We start from the raw sequence: 17,688 nt of genomic DNA, 5'->3' as shown, positions 1-17,688 counted from the left end.
GACCACACTATAGTAGTATGTTCCCCATTAGGAGAACAGATTTATTTTCCTTCTTTACTGTCACTCTATTTGCCATTCCTCCTTTGGCCCAATAATGAACATTGTTTTTAGCATTGCTTTTCAAGATGAGGGTATAGTTGGTAACTGTGGAACAAAAGAACTAAGGATAGAAACCATTGCATAACATACTTTGTTCCACAGATGAAAAAAAAAAGTGGAATTGAAGCATTTCCTTCTGAATGAGTTAATCAGTTTCACAAGGAAGAATCTGCTTCAAAGTAAAAACAGGAAAAATTATTTTAAACCAGTAATAATTAGGACAATGTGAACTGGGGAGTGTTAGGAAAATAGAATAATGGAAGAGAATAGAAACCCTAGAAATACATCCAGCCATATATAGCAACTTTGTGACTGTTACTGCATTATAATGGAGACAGGGTGTTAGTAGTATGGAAGAATAAGATCTGTGGTCTGAAAATGGATTGCCAACACCCTTTGTTTGGTCTTGGCTAATATCTAAATTGTTTTTGTTTTTAATTTGTAGTCTGTCTATTCCAAAGAAAATATTTTTAACCTAGGGTTATTTGTTTTTGCTTTTTAGGTAAACCCTCACTTTAGGCTTGGCTGGCCTTGAACTCAGAATTATATTGCCTCTACTTCCCCAGTTATCACCTCACTTCACATAAATTTAGTCTTATGACGAGCATGTACAGTTACAGTACAACTTACTCCTTAGGATGGGGAATGAAAAAAATTTTAGTATACAAGAATATTTTTGCAAGAAATTTGTAGAAAGCTAGATCACAATCATCCATGATGACAGTATATACATAATAAATACAGAAGAGAAAATGTGCATTATATCTAGGACTCTTCTGACTCATTTTTTGTCCTAAAATGACGTTTTTAACAGACTAAATCCTTTATTGACATATAACACTTCCTATCATTGATGTTAGTTATTGACATATAACACTTCCTATCATTGATGTTAGTTGTTGGTTTTTATTTTCTTTCAGACAGCTTTTTAATAGACATTTTATATGTTTGAAAAGTATATCATCATACTAACAGAGACATAAGATAAAAAATTATCACTTAAAATTTTATAGTACCTGATGAATTGAGATTAATGATGAGCATGGAATGAGGAGAATGACACTGGTGGCAGGGAAATTCAATGCCCCCTTAAGAACCCAGATTCAGTTTACAGTGAGCATGCCCCTTGAAAAATGTGTGATTGAATACTGTCTCTTCAAATCTAAAATAAGAATACAAAATTGTTCGATGATAACACATATAATTTAAAATTGTATATATTTGATTTGATTTACATTTGGGAATTTAATAATGTGTGTGTGCCTTGAAAATTTTTAGTGCTGCATGGTGATAATGAACTAACAAATTATTTTTAGTAACATGTTCCATCAGTAGCTAATAACCTCAGGCTGTTTTGACTCCTTATAGTCACTCTTGGAAGCCCATGATATTGTCGCATCAAAGTGTTACGATTCACCTCCATCAAGTCCAGAAATGAATAATTCTATCAATAATCAGTTATTACCAGTAGATGCCATTCGTATTCTTGGTATTCACAAAAGAGCTGGGGAACCATTGGTGAGTAGACAAATCAATGCCACTTTAAGTCTTAGATATATTTTGTGGTTCAGTCACTACTTTGCTTTTGTCTTTTGTACATATTACTGTGGATTTGAATCCATGTTTCTTTTATCAGATTTGTATATCCACACATAGTTGATGTCTTTAAATTTGGTTTAGCCAATGAAACTAAATCAAAGTGAAAAATTAAACTGAATAGCAAAAAGTTTAAAAGATAAATATTCCATTTCTTCTACTCTTGAAGAAATGAACTGTTTATTAGTAGAGTAACAAAATACGAAAGTTACTATGAAAATTTAAAGTGATAATGTGATCCTGTGAGTAGTGAAGTTTACTGTTTCTAATGAGTCTAAAGAGTCCTAACAAAGAACAGTGATATAAATAAAAGGAAAAGCCAGGGATAAACCTATCTGAATGCCAGAATATCTTCACCTACCTCCTCAAGTTTCATGTTATCCTGTGGAAGATAGACTACATACTGATATTGGCCTCATTTTTAGGGTTATCCCTGCCATGGAAGTCCCTTTGACAGAGTGGCATAATACATTATCCCAGTTAAAACTAAGCCAATGGGATTAAATTATTACCACAGAAAACGTGAGGAAAGTCAGAACCATTCAGTTACCTGGTTTTTATTCGCTTTTATGTACTAATGCATATTTACATATTGATTCTTAATAAAAAAATAAATGGCTTTTATTTTTTCATTTTTATTCCTAAAGGGTGTTACATTTAGAGTTGAAAATAATGATCTAGTAATTGCCCGAATCCTTCATGGAGGAATGATAGATCGACAAGGTCTCCTGCATGTGGGAGATATCATTAAAGAAGTCAATGGCCATGAGGTTGGAAATAATCCAAAAGAATTACAAGAATTACTGAAAAATATTAGTGGAAGTGTCACCCTAAAAATTTTACCAAGTTACAGAGATACCATTACTCCTCAACAGGTTGGTAATCAATTTTTTTTATCATATTAACAACATAAAAATGTTGTTAATATGTTCCCTTAATCATTCTATTGGATATAATCACCAGTTGCCTTTTTTTTTCTAAAGATCAGAACAGCTGTCTGAATTAATTATTCTAGAGTGGCTTATTTTGTCATGAGTGAATATTTGAATTTTTAAGCAATTAATACTGTTATGAAAGAAATAATGACCTGTCTTTGTAAGCACTAGAAACCCTGTTATTATAGAAGTCTACAGCTAGATATCAGAAAAACCTTAAAACTTTTCATTAGTCATATGAACATTTTTAACATGCGGTGTTCGAAGTGTGTATTAAGGCTTCTAGATTCGTGTTCCTGTGATAGGAGGCTGATGGAAGAATAAAGCCAGGAGGAAGAATGGATTGAAGAAAATCTTGGACACTTGTCTTTCACACATTTGATCCTGTAGTTTAGGTAAAATAGATAATTGAACTAGGGAATGTTCTAGTGATAGAGACATCACCCTCTATAGTCCAAACCAGAAATACCATAGCTATGATGAACTTTATAGGAAAAATAAATTCTTGTAATGTTTGATTCTAGGTAGATTTTTGTGTCTGATGAATGAGGTTGCATGAAATGTATGGATATTTATTTAAGCCTTGGCATAAGCATAAAATTTTCCCATCTCCTAATTTCTTAATCTCTGTATTTTACTTAGCCTTTGGAGCTGGGAAAGGAGAGGGATGTATATCTGTGTAAATCTGTGAAGCAGTAGCAGGCTTAGTCTGCCTTAAAAAGAGAAAGAGGTAAGCCAGGCACTAATACTCACACCTATAATCCTAGCTAATCTGGAGGCTGAGATCTGAAGATCATGGTAGGAAGCCAGCCCAGGCAGGAAGGTTTGTGAAACTCATTTAACCAGCAAAAAAGCCAAAAGTAGATCTGTGATCAACTAGTAGAGCAGTAGCCTTGAACAAAAAAGCTCAAGGACAGTGCCCATGCCTTGAGTTGAAGCCCCAGGAAAAAGAAAAGGTACTTGAACAGAGATAGACTCCCAAAGATAAGCTAAGACATATCCAAGGTAGGACTTTTAAAAAATGGACAGGAGAACTCATTATGTTGGAGCATAGGCATAAACCAAGACTGTCCTGGGAAAATCAAGAGTGTCCTATTAACAGAGCCTGTGAGGAAGGAAGGGCATTGAGGCTCTTCAGATCTTTCACTAGCATCTCTGTTGTGTAGTACAGTAGTCTCCTCCCCACCATTGCCCAGGTGATGCTATCTTCAGTTTCAGTTTACCTTCTGTGGTCAAACACTATTAAGTGGAAAATTCCTGAGGTAAACAATGCATAAATTTTCAACTGCACACCATTTTGAGTAATGTAATAACTATTGTTGAGTACTGCTCAGGATGTGAATCATTTGTCCAGTGTATCATTGCTATATATACCCCCTGTCCATTAATCTCTTAATATCTATCCACTTTGTCTATCATGATAATGTGAGTGTGTAGGTTAACCTTATTTTGCTTAATAATGGTTCCAAAGCTTAAGAGAAACACATAGGCAAAATCAGAAGCCATAGGCAAAATCAGAAGCCATAGTGTTTCTTCCTTATAGTGCAAAGGAGAAAGCTCTCAATTAAAAATTGTATTCCTAGACTGCTAAAACCTATAATAAGAATAGGACTTTTGTCCATAAGATAATGAAAGAAATAAAAGCTGGTTTTACTGTGTGTCAGTGGCTCATACCTATAATCCTAGTTTCTTGGGAGACTTAAGATCTGAGGATTGTGTTTGGAAGCCAGCCCCAGCAGGAAAATCTTTTATCCCCAGTTAAACCACCAAAAGCCAGAAGTGGAGCTGTGGCACCATTTGAACAAAAAAGTGAGTAAAAAGCTCAGAGAGCTCAGAGAAAGGCCTCTGAGTTCAAGCCCCAGGACTGGCACCAAAAAGAAAAAATTAGTTTTACTGTCTCGCCTTAGAGCAAAAGTTATGGCCAAATTACATGTTAAGGGCTTAGTTCAAATGGAAAATTCGTTAAATTATGAACTTTGGTAGTATTTGAGTTTTAAAGACCATGGAAAAAGTGAGTATCTCTATGTTGCCTCTCAAATCTCTTGCTCAGATTGCTGTGAGAACAGAGGGAAGCCTGGAGCATTCTTTTCGGGTAGTTTTTCAAAGGATGTCAGTAAATCAGCTTAAAGTCGGTGTTTGTTTTCTGTCACTGTGACAAGTACCTGAAAGAACAATTTAAAAGGAAGAAAGATTTATTTTGCCTCATAGTTTGAGAGATTTCAGTCCATGATTCTTTGGCACCATTGATTCTGGTCTGTGGTAATACAAAACATCACGTCAGAAAGACATGAAAGGAGCAAAGTTGCTCATCTCATGGGGCCCAGAAGCAGAGAGTCAAACAGGAATAGTTCAGGGCAAGATAAACTCTTCAAGAACAAGCTCTCAGCGCCTGTTTCCTCCTGCCTTCCCTACCTCCTAATAGCTCATTCAATATGAATTCATTAGTGAATTAATCATTGACAAGGTGCCCTTGTGGTGATCCAGTCATCTTTCCACCATCTGACCATCTGGACTGAATATCCAGCACATGAACTTTCTCGATAGAAATTCTTTTAACTCATTTTTTAAAACCATCGAAATCTAGATACCAAAGAAATGACAGGTCTCTTTCATTCAAGGATATACATGTAACAATTCCTAATAAAATATCAGCAAATCTGAAAATGATAATACCATCTCCAAATTGGATTTATTGCAGGTATGCTAGCACAGATTTTCATTAGAAAAATCCATATATATGCAGATTAATAGCTTCAATAGAGAATTTGATAAATTTTAATACCTATTCATGTTTTTTTAAGATTAATAAACTAGGAACAGGAGGTAATCTCCTTAACATTTTTTTTTCAAAAACACACTAAAACAAAGACATTCTTAGGAGTAGCCTCTGTTAAAAGCTCTCCCTTTAAAATCAGAAAGTAGATCTGCTATTCTGCTGGAGACCTCAAGTGCCAGCTGAAGCCCTATTTCCCACAAAATAAAGAGCCCATCATTAACCAAGAGACTTGCCCACTGTCAGTCCCAGTCTTCCACTGGTAAAAGGAATTGCCCACAAATGATAAGACCTAAAGTTTTTTTTTTTGTAAATGACAGTACAAATCTTCAGTTCTTAAAGAAATTAGGAATGAAGCATGTCTCATGTTAAAGGGGATAAAGACCAGCAGCATTCAGACATCTCTGGCAACCAAACTCGAACCATTCCTAGTCATGCTGAAACAAAGCAGCTGACAGAAATGTCACCCAGGATCTTAAACCATCTTGGCACTGACAAGCTTAAGGACACTGGCAGAAGCTGGATGGAAAAGCACCACTTGCTACTGCAGAAGGAGGGTGATCTCTTTCAGAATTTTGATGAGGTTTTAAACAATGAAACAAACAATTGATTCAACTTCTAAAAAAGTAAAATTTCAACTTTTTTACTATCTTTAATTTTTAAGTAGAATATGAAATATACTACCATCTTTTGTATTTAAAATTCAGGGACCCTAGTATACTGCTACTTTTAAATTATTGCCTATATCAATTATTTGTTTTCTATCTTTGAGGCAGAAAAGCATTAGCTTATTAATGGTAAGAGCTAGGTTATTGTGGTGAACCAGCTGATGATTAATGTTATTACCAATTTGCAGCTGTTACAAGTAAATTTACTATAGACATTTAAATGTAATTCTCTTGAGTAAATACAACTTGGATGATTGTGGTGGATGTATGTTGAAATTTTTTTAAAAATTAATGATTTTCAAAAACAGGTCTTCCAATTTACATTCCCACCGATATTGTATGAGAGGGAGTCACTTTACGTCATCATTGTAGTTAGTATCATCTTTTAGTATTACAGTAAATACACAGTATTATCTCATTGTGATTTTAATTTACAGCATTTTCAATATTTGTGTTCAGTAATGAGTATTGAATTGTCTTCTTGTTTAAAGTGTTCTTTATGTATTCTGATACAAGTACTTCATCAGTATTGTGATTTGCAGAGATATTCTCATTCTGTGACATTTATCAGTGTCATTCAAAAAGTAAAAATTGATCAGTTTTTCCTTTTATAAACCGTGTTTTCATAAGAAATTGTATGTGAGAAAGATTTTCTTCTATAATTTTATGAGTTGGTTGGTGCTTTACCTCTAGATATATGATACATTTACTCTTCATTTTGATATAAGGCATGAAGAAAATATCTGACTTGGTATTTTTACTTTGTCTCTCTCTTTTTTTTGCCATAGATATCCAATTCTTACTGTAGCTCTGCTTAGTTTTCCATGTTGGATAGTTTTTTAGTGGGTTATGGTAGTGCATGCCTCTAATTCCAGTACTCAGAAAGCTGAGACAGGATTGGGAGTTTTATGGTCATTCTGGGCTACTTAGTAAGATCTGTTTCAAAAACAAAAGCAAAAAAGTTCACTCATCTTTCTTCTGCAATTTGCAAAAGAAATATAGTTAGTAAAATTGCACCTGATTTTTTTACTGTGTGTTTTTGTGCTTGCCTGTTTGCTTTTATATCAGACATTTTGGTTTATTTAAGTTCAGATTGAGTCTTTTTGTTTGTTTTGAGGTAGTTCTCTAGCTCAGGCTAGCTGTGAACTCAAGATCCATCTGCCTAAGTATGCTTAGGACTAGAATTATAAATGTGAACCACCATGCCTAGCTGAGTGCTGCCTATTTTTTAATTAGGATTCTTAAGCTTCATCCTAGGATTCAGTTAGTTTACTTGGGAAAAGTTTCATCTTTTGAGATCTCGCTCCTTAAACTTTAATACCACAGCAGGGGAAGTCTAGGGCATAAACTTTCAAAGTGCCTCTACTGAATATCATGAATTAGGAGGTTTTTCTATTCAACCTGGTATAAAGAGAAGATGTTTTTAACCTACATGACCTGATTGTTTTCCTATTAAGACTTTGAAGTGATTCTTTTTTTTTTTTTTGGTTGGTCATGGGGCTTGAACTCTGGGCTTGGGCGCTCTCCCTGCACTCTTCAGCTCAAGGCGAGCACTCTACTGCTTGAGCCACAGTGCCACTTCCGGTTTTCTAGTGGTTTATTGGAGGTAAGAGTCTCACGGACTTTTCCTGCCTGGGCTGGCTTTGAACTGCAATCCTCAGATCTCAGCCTCCTGAGTAGCTAGGATTACAGGCGTAAGCCACCGGCGCCCAGCTCAAGTGATCCTTAAAGTGTCATGAGGAAAGAGCTCTGTGATCAGTCAGTGCACAGCTGAACTAAGTCCCCATGTTTCTCACTGTCTCTGAAACTTTCCTCACTGGTACTACTGTTCCATGTACTGTGGCCACCTGATCCTCCCTGTGGCCACCTGATCCTCTCTGGTCTCCCAGTTCATTTTCTCAACTTGAAGCTCACCAGGTTGCAACATGATTTTTTTCTTCCTGAGTTGTAACCTGGAAACTTTTCTCAGCATGGCTCATCTTGCTTGATTCCATGTTTGCCTTATCTGATCTTGGATCTATAGTCTTGAGACATATTGTTTTATATATACAAAGGTCAACGTTTTAGATATCTTAGGTGAGAAGGTCCTTGATACTTCATCTAAAGTCTGAAAGAAGAGTTTTTATTATTATTATTACTATAATACTAATTTTGAATAAGTGAATCCCATGGTTCAGATATCAAAAAATATAAATATATTTTCAGTTGTCTTTGATTCTTTTCTAGTACAACCTCGTCTTCGCTGTCCCAGTAAGAAAAAAGAAAATATGCTATTAGTTTCTCTTCCAAAGCTTCTTTTTTTTGGTGAGGGGGGAGGGGGGAATGTCGGTCATGGGGCTTGACCTCTGGTCTTGGGCACTGTCCCTGCGTTCTTCAGCTCAAGGCAAGTGTTCTACCACTTGAACCACAGCTCCATTTCTGGTTTTCTAGTGGTTTATTGGAGATAAGTCTCATGGACTTTCAGATCTCAGCCTCCTGAGTAGCTAGGATTATAGGCATGAACTACCTGTGCCTGGCCCCAAAGCTTCTTTATTCTTATTCCCCTTTTCCATAAAAAATTTTTATAGTGTAAATGCTATTTTGAACCTTTTTTCAAGTAGCTATGTAGCTTAAGAATCTTATCACTACCTAATATTCCAAATGGACATTTTTTTAGCTTTGACTATTTAAGCAGATTGCTTCTTTAGTTATTAGGAATAGTTTAGTAGTTAATAGTTTCATAAGTAGTCACTTTGCACCTTAGCTGAGTAATATAGCTGTTGAATTCATTCTAAGAAATGGATTATAGGTTAGGGGGGTTGCATTAGTAATCTTGATGATCCTATTATCTAATAGTCCTCCCGAGAGATTCAGTGAGTCCTTCAGAGCCTGTTAGGAAAGTGCCTATAAGAAAATAGCATAGTCCTATTTACAGAATGTCTTATTTTGATTTTTGCAGTCAGATAGGAAGTAAAACATTATCCTAATATAGTTTTAGTTTTTCTACTTTTGAGTGAGGCTGAACATGTGTGTTTAAAAACTACTTGTATTTCCTTTTCTGTTCTATTCTAAATTCTTGGTCATTCTTTAGTAAGAATATGAAATTGCAATTCATAACCTAATAGTGAAACACTGTAATATACACTTCATAAAACATAATTGTACTAAATCTAGCCAACTCCTATTTCAAAGTCATTACAAAATTCCAAGGTGAAAGGTTAGGTTAATTGATTTTTCGGATAGATTTATCAAAGCAAAGCCAGATTAATCTGAGTTTTTTGAGCACAGGGGTAGTGCTTTAAAAGTTGTTGATAAATAATTTTTCCTCTTGAAATCTTTTATATATGATAGATGTCGTTTGTATTCTCATAAATAATAACATGTCCTGAAAAATATAAAGGGAGCTAGGTAACTGATATTTGAAATTTAGAATAAAATGTGTAACTTTACGGTTGCAAAATGTCTTGTCTCACATAAAAAGACTGATAAACAGATCCAAGCCAAGGCCACAGTTATGGTCCACAAATCAGTGCACCTTCCAAAGTGAGGCGAGTATTGGTCTTCTTATGACTTTGCATGCCTCCCTTTTTTTTTGCCTCATCTCAAATGTCTCCAACTTGTTTCTATTATTTACAATTTGCAGGCATCATAACCTTGGGACAATTATAGGGAGGTAGATTTTTTTAATTTCAAATTTTATTTTTCATTAAATAGTTACAAAAGGATTTTAGTTCAACATTGTTGATTTGTGAACTAGTGCATCTTGATCAGTACCACCCCTCCATCATTCTGCCCCCTCTGTCTATCCCCACCCTCCCACATATCAAGTTGTTTCCATTTTCACATATGTACATTGATATTACAATTGAATTCAACCACCATTTCACTATATCTCTGTCTAAATGAGAGTAGTAATACAAGTGTGTAAGATACAATGGGCCAGTAATTTATATCTTAGTTTATTATAATTTAAAAATCTGGCTTTATTTATGCAATTAAAATATATATTTCTAGAGTTGCATCAATATGGAGAGGCAACCAGCACGCGTCCGGCAGGTATGATATTCCAAAATAATCCCCGGTATTCAGTTTTCTTGTCTTATTAGTCAACTAAATTTACATTGATTAGACTTAGTTATTTTGGTTTTTTCTCACTGTCAAAACATTGAGCCTGCATGCTACTGTGAAATTAGCCAACTATCACATTTTAGCAATTTTAATATTGTTTGTATGCTTGCTTAGTAGATATTTCTGAAACTATATATTGGGAAACAATTATTGGCTTACTGGTTGTTTTAAGCATTCATTTTTTTTTTAACCCTTTTCAAAGTAACTGTAAAACTTCACAATGTTTTTTTGTTAGAATCACTTAATTGTAAATAACTAAAATTTTATGACATGCACCCAAACTGTACTTTTAAATAATTTCACGAGGCATTGGTCATCAGTTTTCATTATACTAATAATGCACTGTATCTGCTTATGCTGTTTGAATAGATTGTTTGATTAGTTATAGAAGTGTGATAAATATGCAAATAACATTGTTAGTTTGACTAATTGTGTACTTTCCTGCATACTAAAATTTACTTGCTGATTAATAGTGACTGTTCTTTAGAAGATAAAATTTGAATTTTTATGAATACATGTGAAACCAGGTTAATTCCAACAGTTCGCCATCAAATGTTGACAGCACTTAAGTAGGATTCAGTTAAAGTGAATAAGCAAAATATTCCAGCTATTTGGAGATCTGAAATAACAGTTGTGACTGATTTTAATTTTACTTTTATTAATAAACAAGACTGAAAGATGTAAATGTTTAAATGACTTGAAATTGGAAAATATTTAGAAGTCTTTAGTATTTGTCTTCACTAATTTAATGCTGTTATTTAAATTTAAATTATGAAAATCAGAATGAGTTCCAACAGGTTGTTTTTATATTTTAGCCAGTAAAAATCTTTAAAAATATTACTAGAGGGGAAAGTTGAGTTTTTAACTTTTTCTAAAGGTTATTAAATATATTTCAGGTCTGATTACATATGAACTTATATGTTTGATTTTTGGATTCAGGTTACTTTCACCTAACATATCTGAAATACATGCCTTATATTAGCTACATATATTATAGGATGTTAGTTGGAAAGTGTATTTATTTATATTAAAAAGTATGCAGTTGGTTGGAAAATCAAGTGAGAAGGTTGCGGAAGGTAAAAGTGATGGATTAGAATGATTATCAAACCGTTGATTAAAGATGAGAATTTAAAATACAAACAAACAAAGCATTAGTGCTTCTTATTTGGTAATGCCAAATTCTATTAATATTCTAACAATTTGATTTTTTATTTGTGAAAAACAGTTGTTTATTTAAGTACTATGACTTGAAAAGGAATTTTAAAATCCAATGGCAAATGATACAAGTGTGGTACTTTTCATTGTGCTGTGTGTTTTAGGTATTTGTGAAGTGTCATTTTGATTATAATCCATACAATGATAACCTGATACCCTGCAAAGAAGCAGGACTGAAGTTTTCCAAAGGAGAAATTCTTCAGATTGTAAACAGAGAAGATCCAAATTGGTGGCAGGTTAGTATGCTTCTCAAAAGTTCCTCAACTGCTTTTCTATTTTTAATCTTAGATCTGGCCAGTATCTGAATATACAGGAAGAAGGTATTAGCATTTGTTCCAATGATTTTTCCCGCATGAACAGCTCCTGCTTCATGGCTACTAATTTTGATGACAGAAGACCAAATTGAGAGGGAATTTGTGAGTAGCTGTTAATAAATGCAGAATTAACCCACCTGTGGTACTATCCCTTTGGTTTAGGCATTAGACTAATTGATTCTTACACATGGATGATTGCGTTAAAATATGGTATCAGACAAGAAGAACCTACTTGGGGTCATCCCTTGTCAATGTTTGGTTTTGGTTTATTTTAACTAAGAATTTGTTATAGTAGATACAGCAGTCTTTATCTTGTGTGTGTACATTCATGGCAAGTAAAGCATAATTTCTCAAGCCCTTAAATCTACCCACTTCTTCCCATTATTGTTTTTGTATTTGTTCATATCATCAAATAACTACAATATTTAGAATTGGAGAAACTGGTAGTAACAAAATCTGTGATCTTTTAAACTATCAAAACAAATGGTAGTATCATTAGAGAAGATGTAAGAAGGAAGAACACAAAACTTCAGAATTAACTGAGGTACTGGCAACTCATGTTAGCACTATTATGTTACATAGTAACTTCTTTTTTCTTGTTTTTGTTGGTCATGGGGCTTGAACTCAGGGCCTGCTCGCTTTCCCTGAGCTCTTTTGTTCAAGGCTAGCACTCTACCACTTTGAGCCACAGTATCATTTGCAGTTTTCTGGTCATAAATTGGAGATAAGAGTCTCAAATATTTTCCTCCCTTGGCTGGCTTTTTGAATGTCAGTCCCTAGGTCTCAGCCTCCTATTGTATGTTGACCTCTAAGGGGAAATGATTCCCATATTGAGGAGAGTCTTACTAGTACAGCTTTTAAGCCCATATTGGTACAAAAATTAACAAGTAGGCAAATTGGAGTTCATAATTTTGATAGCTTTCCACTGAATTTCTTAATACTCTCTTTGTTAAAATCTGCTTTCTATGACTATTTTGATTTTTTTCCCCAGTTTTCCCTTTTTTCATTTTCTGTAAATGCCATTCCTTTGTTTTCTCTTCTAAGTCTGTATTATCTCCATTTTGATAGCCTTTTGCTTTAATTCTAGTGTTCAGGATTGCTACAAATAAGACCAGATTTTCTATGCCAGTTGTTAAGGATGAAGACACTAATTTAAACCTCTAACAATCAGTTCTGTAGCAGTCAGTAACTATCACTTACTTTAGTTTTATTTAAAAATATTTTGGCACTAGAAGAAGTTTTGGCTATTTGATTTTACTACCTCCTAAAATATCCAGATTTCTCTTAGGATAATAAAAATTTACACTCTAAGCTAGGCCTAGTGGTACATGCCTATAATTCTAGCACTTGGTAGAGGCAGGAAATTCAAATTAAAGGCCAAAACCTTAGTTACATAGCAAGACTTTGTCTCAAGAAAATAGGAAAAAAGAAAAGAAAAAACTAACCTCTACACAGTCCTCCCAGCATTGGCGTTTTTCGTTATTTACCCCAGGAAATACCAGTAATTGTGAGATCTAGGTTCCTAGTACATATCTTATTAACAGTATTAGATGAAATGTCTGCTTAGCATATATTGTAGAAAGCATATAATCCTTCCTTTTCTTTTACAAACTTAATAATTCAAATTTTAGTAATTTACAGAGCCTATATAACATAATAGTTTCAGTCCTTTGCTATTAGAATATATATATATATATATATATATATGTATGTATGTATGTATGTATAAAGAATCCTAGGTGCCAGTTAATTCAAGTGTTTAAATAGCTTAACCATGGATTTTTAACAATTGTTTCTAAGAGGAAATGTGATTTTTTAAGCTGACGATTGCTTGTTCTGTTACTAGAATATGGTCTTAAAATTTTGGTCACTGAAATATATGACTCATTAATTTGATTTTAGGCTAGCCATGTGAAAGAGGGAGGCAGTGCTGGTCTCATTCCAAGCCAGTTCCTGGAAGAGAAGAGAAAGGCATTTGTTAGAAGAGACTGGGACAATTCAGGTAATGAAGTCCACACATTTTAGTATTTAGTATTTAGTATTCACCTTTCTTTGTCTAAATATACAAATGCATTTCTTTAAAACATAAGTAGATATTGCCCCTCCTATCTACTTTCTTTCCTGAAATTGTGTGTGTATGTTTGTGTGTGTGCGCTCCTGATAGCACCTTACGTGCCCATCTTGAAACATCTTTTGTATCCTTTCTTCCTACTGGTAGAGTAACCTCAGTACCCTGCTACCCTCGGGAGCTTAGGCATTCTGCCCCCATAACATATCATTTATCATATTTTTGATATATTGTTTAAACTATTTTGGTCTTATCCTCAGGACCTTTCTGTGGAACCATAAGTAGCAAAAAAAAGAAAAAGATGATGTATCTCACGACCAGAAATGCAGGTAGGTTTTAAGTACTTTTAAATGTTCTTTTGAGTGGTCTAAGTAGCTTTATATCATCAATTTAAATGGTACAAACTCTATAAATACATAATTTAATAAAAATTTAAAATAATACATTTTAGATTGGTACCCAGTTGCAAGTGTGGCATATGAACACATCGTAAAATATAAGATAAATTATTTAAATCTCAAGTTTGAAGCCAACCTAGGCTACATAGGACGACCTTCAATCTCAAGAAAATAGTGAAATATAATGTTATACCGATACTGTGTAATACTGCATGGGCCTTATTTTGTGAGTATAGTTAACAAAATAACTTGGTTAGGATTTATGCTTGTTCAGTGTAAGACACTGTAGTAAATACTGAAACTATTTTTTTCACATTTTCATATGAATTTTATTCTTTTATTCTTTATTGTGATTAAGTGATTACATAATTTCCCAAATTTCACAGTATTGTGGGATAGTGATGCTTAGTTAAAGTCACAAACACATTCTAGCTTTCATGGGGCAGATTGTCTATTGTGGTCTATAACATTTATGAGTTCTGTGAGCTTTGCAATACAGTTATTTCTTCCACATTGGGTGATATGTACATTTTTTTTTGTTTTGCATAGTGTCAGCTCTTCCCTCTTTCCCACTTGTTCCCTCCCTCCCATCGCTGCCCTTGAGTTGCTTAGTTCATTTTGGTCAATGTCCAGTGCAGCTGATGGGTCCCGCTGGTGTATGTTTTTCCCTGATTCCCTCTAGTTCTGTGTCATCTTCCTGGTTCCCCTCCGGTGTACACATATATAGCACATATGTGATCAGCAGCATGGGGTTATTTAGTAGTGATTCAACCAGATGAGTGGAAGTCCTTTGTTTCTTAAGCCTTGTTAATTTTGTCATATCACCCACCTTACGTTTTGGATTTAACATCTACTTATCAGGGAGATCATATGCCGTTTGTCTCATTCCTCTTGGCTAACCTCGCTCAACATGATTTCTTCTAGCTCCATCCATTTCCCTGCAAATGCCATTATTTTGTCCTTTCTAATGGCTGCATAATATTCCTTTGTGTATAGATACCACAATTTTTGGATCCATCCATCTGTGGTGGGACATCTGGATTGTTTCCATCCTGGCTATTGTGTGAAACTATTTTTTCAGAGAATTTTGAAATAGTAATTTTATGTGCCATTGCTAAAGGACAGAATGCCTTTATGAATAATTTTCATTATTAAGGACAGCGGTCCCATAGCATTGTTTATGCAACTTTTGGAAACATAGTACTAGACCAAAGGAATCTTAGTCTCATCATAGGATTCTTTCTTAAACTTTTTGGTGTATATATTTTTAAGATTTTTTTTTAAAGAAGGAAATAGTAACCATGTAAGGTAATACGTTAATTATCTTGTTTATAAGATCACAGTGCATTCATACGTTAGAACATCAAGTTGTATAGTTTTTAAGTATATCCATTCCTATTTGTCAATTATACTTAAAACTTGAAAAGTCATTTTAAAAAAATTAAAACCACAGACCAAGGAGGTAAGGGTATAGCTTAAAATTAGAATCTGTCTCAAATAGGAAGGATAAAAAGGAGAGGGAGGGGAAGAGAAAGAGGGAGGGAGAGGAGGAAAAGAGGAAGGAGATAATTGTGGAAATCACCATATTAAAATGGGAAGGAGAAACAAAGGAGGAGGCTACAATGCTTGATAAGAAATGTACTCATTATCTTGCCCATGTAATTGTAACCCCTCTGTACAGTATTTTCACAATAAAAAAATAAAAATGTGAAAAATAAATAAAATAAAATATTTCAGTTCTACACTGTTAATAAACTAAAGAATGGAATATTTTTTAATTAGAAAAGACTAGTATTAAAGAAGATGATACCAGGATGCTGTTTGTACACATTTTATACAATATTTCAGAAGGACATACTCATTTGTGCAGCTTCAGTATGCTCTTGTCCTCCAGGCTCAATAGATGCTTTTTAGAGTAACCCTCATAAGATGTTCTGTATTTTATTTGTATATATTGATAATAAGGAGCTGTGAATGACTAGAATATTTGGTAAATTAGGATAAAACATGGAGATTTTTCTAGCTTGATTAGATAAAATTTTAAGGGCAAGGGCATGGAAGCAGGCATATAAACCTGAAGGTAAAATTTATTGTACCTCACCAAATTTACAAAAACTGATTAGGGCTTCATGTGAAGTGATACTTAACAATCAAGACAAGGAAACCATTATCAAAATAGCAGAAGTCTTTTCATGTATAGAAAAGAAAACAATCTAATTTTTTCTGTTTTGTTTCTCATTTAGAATTTGACCGTCATGAAATCCAGATATATGAAGAGGTTGCCAAAATGCCCCCCTTCCAGAGAAAAACGCTAGTATTGATAGGAGCTCAGGGTGTGGGCAGACGAAGCTTGAAAAACAGGTTCATAGTACTGAATCCCAGTAGATTTGGAACTACAGTGCCATGTAAGTGTTGTGTGTTTTCTGTTTATTGTCAGGAAAGAGTGTGGGCATGGAGGTAGAGGAATTCTTATTACTTGTTATTTTAAGTAAATTAAAATTTGATTATAAGTAAATAGAGGAGAAGCAACACTTGAAAAATTCAGTAATCCTATACCTGTATTTGTTGTAGCTTGCTCTCTGATAACAATTAACTCTCCAAGACTATTTAACCTAAAAATATTAGAGTTAAATGCAGAGAGTCAAAGGAGAAAGCCTACTAAATCCTCAGACACACACTTAGTCAGTGTGGCAATAGCTTAGGTCTGTCTCTCTGTCCTGCAAGGTCATATTCCTAAATTTTGATTGCACATTAAGAGCAATTTGTCCTCCACAGCAGATACCATTCATTAAAAGCACAGATTGATAAGTAAAATGAGATAGTATAAATGAGATAGTATTCATGAGAGGTATAGCCATTAAGGAAATCAAGCACGCATGATTTTTGCCTTTTTTGCCTTTTTTTTGCATATGTGGAAAATAAAAGGATAGAAATATAATTAGACTGGAATTAGAATGGTATCATTGACATTGCGGTAATAACTACACATTTGTCTCTTGGCTCTGGGATGCAAAAGCCTTTGCTATAAGCCAGTGTTGCCTTTGTAAGTCCCTTTTTTGGGCTTCCCCTTTAACACACTATTCTTTTGGATCTCTTAATGCCTATATTTCCCCTATGGAAGGCAACATTCTTTTTAAGATTTAATCATCAGTAAATAAGCAGCCTGTTGCTAAACTTACCAGCAGTTTGGAGAAAAAGCTTGTATACCCTCTGGTGTACTTACAGCCCCTCAGGTTAAAACTTTCCTTTCCATTGTCTACCCTGCCAATTACTGAATTCAGATAAGTAGTTAACAAAATAAAACTTCACTTTTAAGGTTTAAATGTGAAAAAAAGAAAAAAAGTTTATTTTTATCAACTAATATGTGCATAATACATTTAGCAACTAATTCTTAAAGACATATCATGGAAAAAATAATGGCCTGTCTTTCTAGACTACATCTGACCCACTTAGCAGAACATTTGCTTTTCATTCTTCTTGCTGTTTCTTTTGGTAGTTTTCCATATCTCTTCTTA

At 34.1% G+C, this 17,688-nt stretch overlaps 1 protein-coding gene across 3 annotated transcripts in view; it reads left to right on the top strand.

Annotated features, from left to right (window-relative positions):
- Pals2 (protein associated with LIN7 2, MAGUK p55 family member) overlaps window positions 1–17,688 on the top strand; it is a 100,543-nt gene that overhangs the window by 61,707 nt on the left and 21,148 nt on the right. For 2 of the 3 annotated variants that reach the window (XM_069996080.1, XM_069996083.1), the window contains exons 4-10: window positions 1,468–1,617; window positions 2,343–2,570; window positions 10,065–10,106; window positions 11,498–11,629; window positions 13,610–13,709; window positions 14,036–14,104; window positions 16,417–16,578. In XM_069996080.1, coding sequence (XP_069852181.1) covers window positions 1,468–1,617; window positions 2,343–2,570; window positions 10,065–10,106; window positions 11,498–11,629; window positions 13,610–13,709; window positions 14,036–14,104; window positions 16,417–16,578 — 883 coding nt within the window. The remainder of the gene's footprint in view (window positions 1–1,467; window positions 1,618–2,342; window positions 2,571–10,064; window positions 10,107–11,497; window positions 11,630–13,609; window positions 13,710–14,035; window positions 14,105–16,416; window positions 16,579–17,688) is intronic. The other variant, XM_069996082.1, reaches the window with a different exon arrangement.

Source organism: Dipodomys merriami, unplaced genomic scaffold (assembly GCF_024711535.1).
Source record: "Dipodomys merriami isolate MVZ:Mamm:240054 unplaced genomic scaffold, mDipMer1.0.p SCAF_5, whole genome shotgun sequence".
Taxonomy (NCBI): domain Eukaryota; kingdom Metazoa; phylum Chordata; class Mammalia; order Rodentia; family Heteromyidae; genus Dipodomys; species Dipodomys merriami.
The sequence above is the reverse complement of the archived record's forward strand: the minus strand, read 5'-3'. Positions and strand labels throughout refer to the sequence as shown.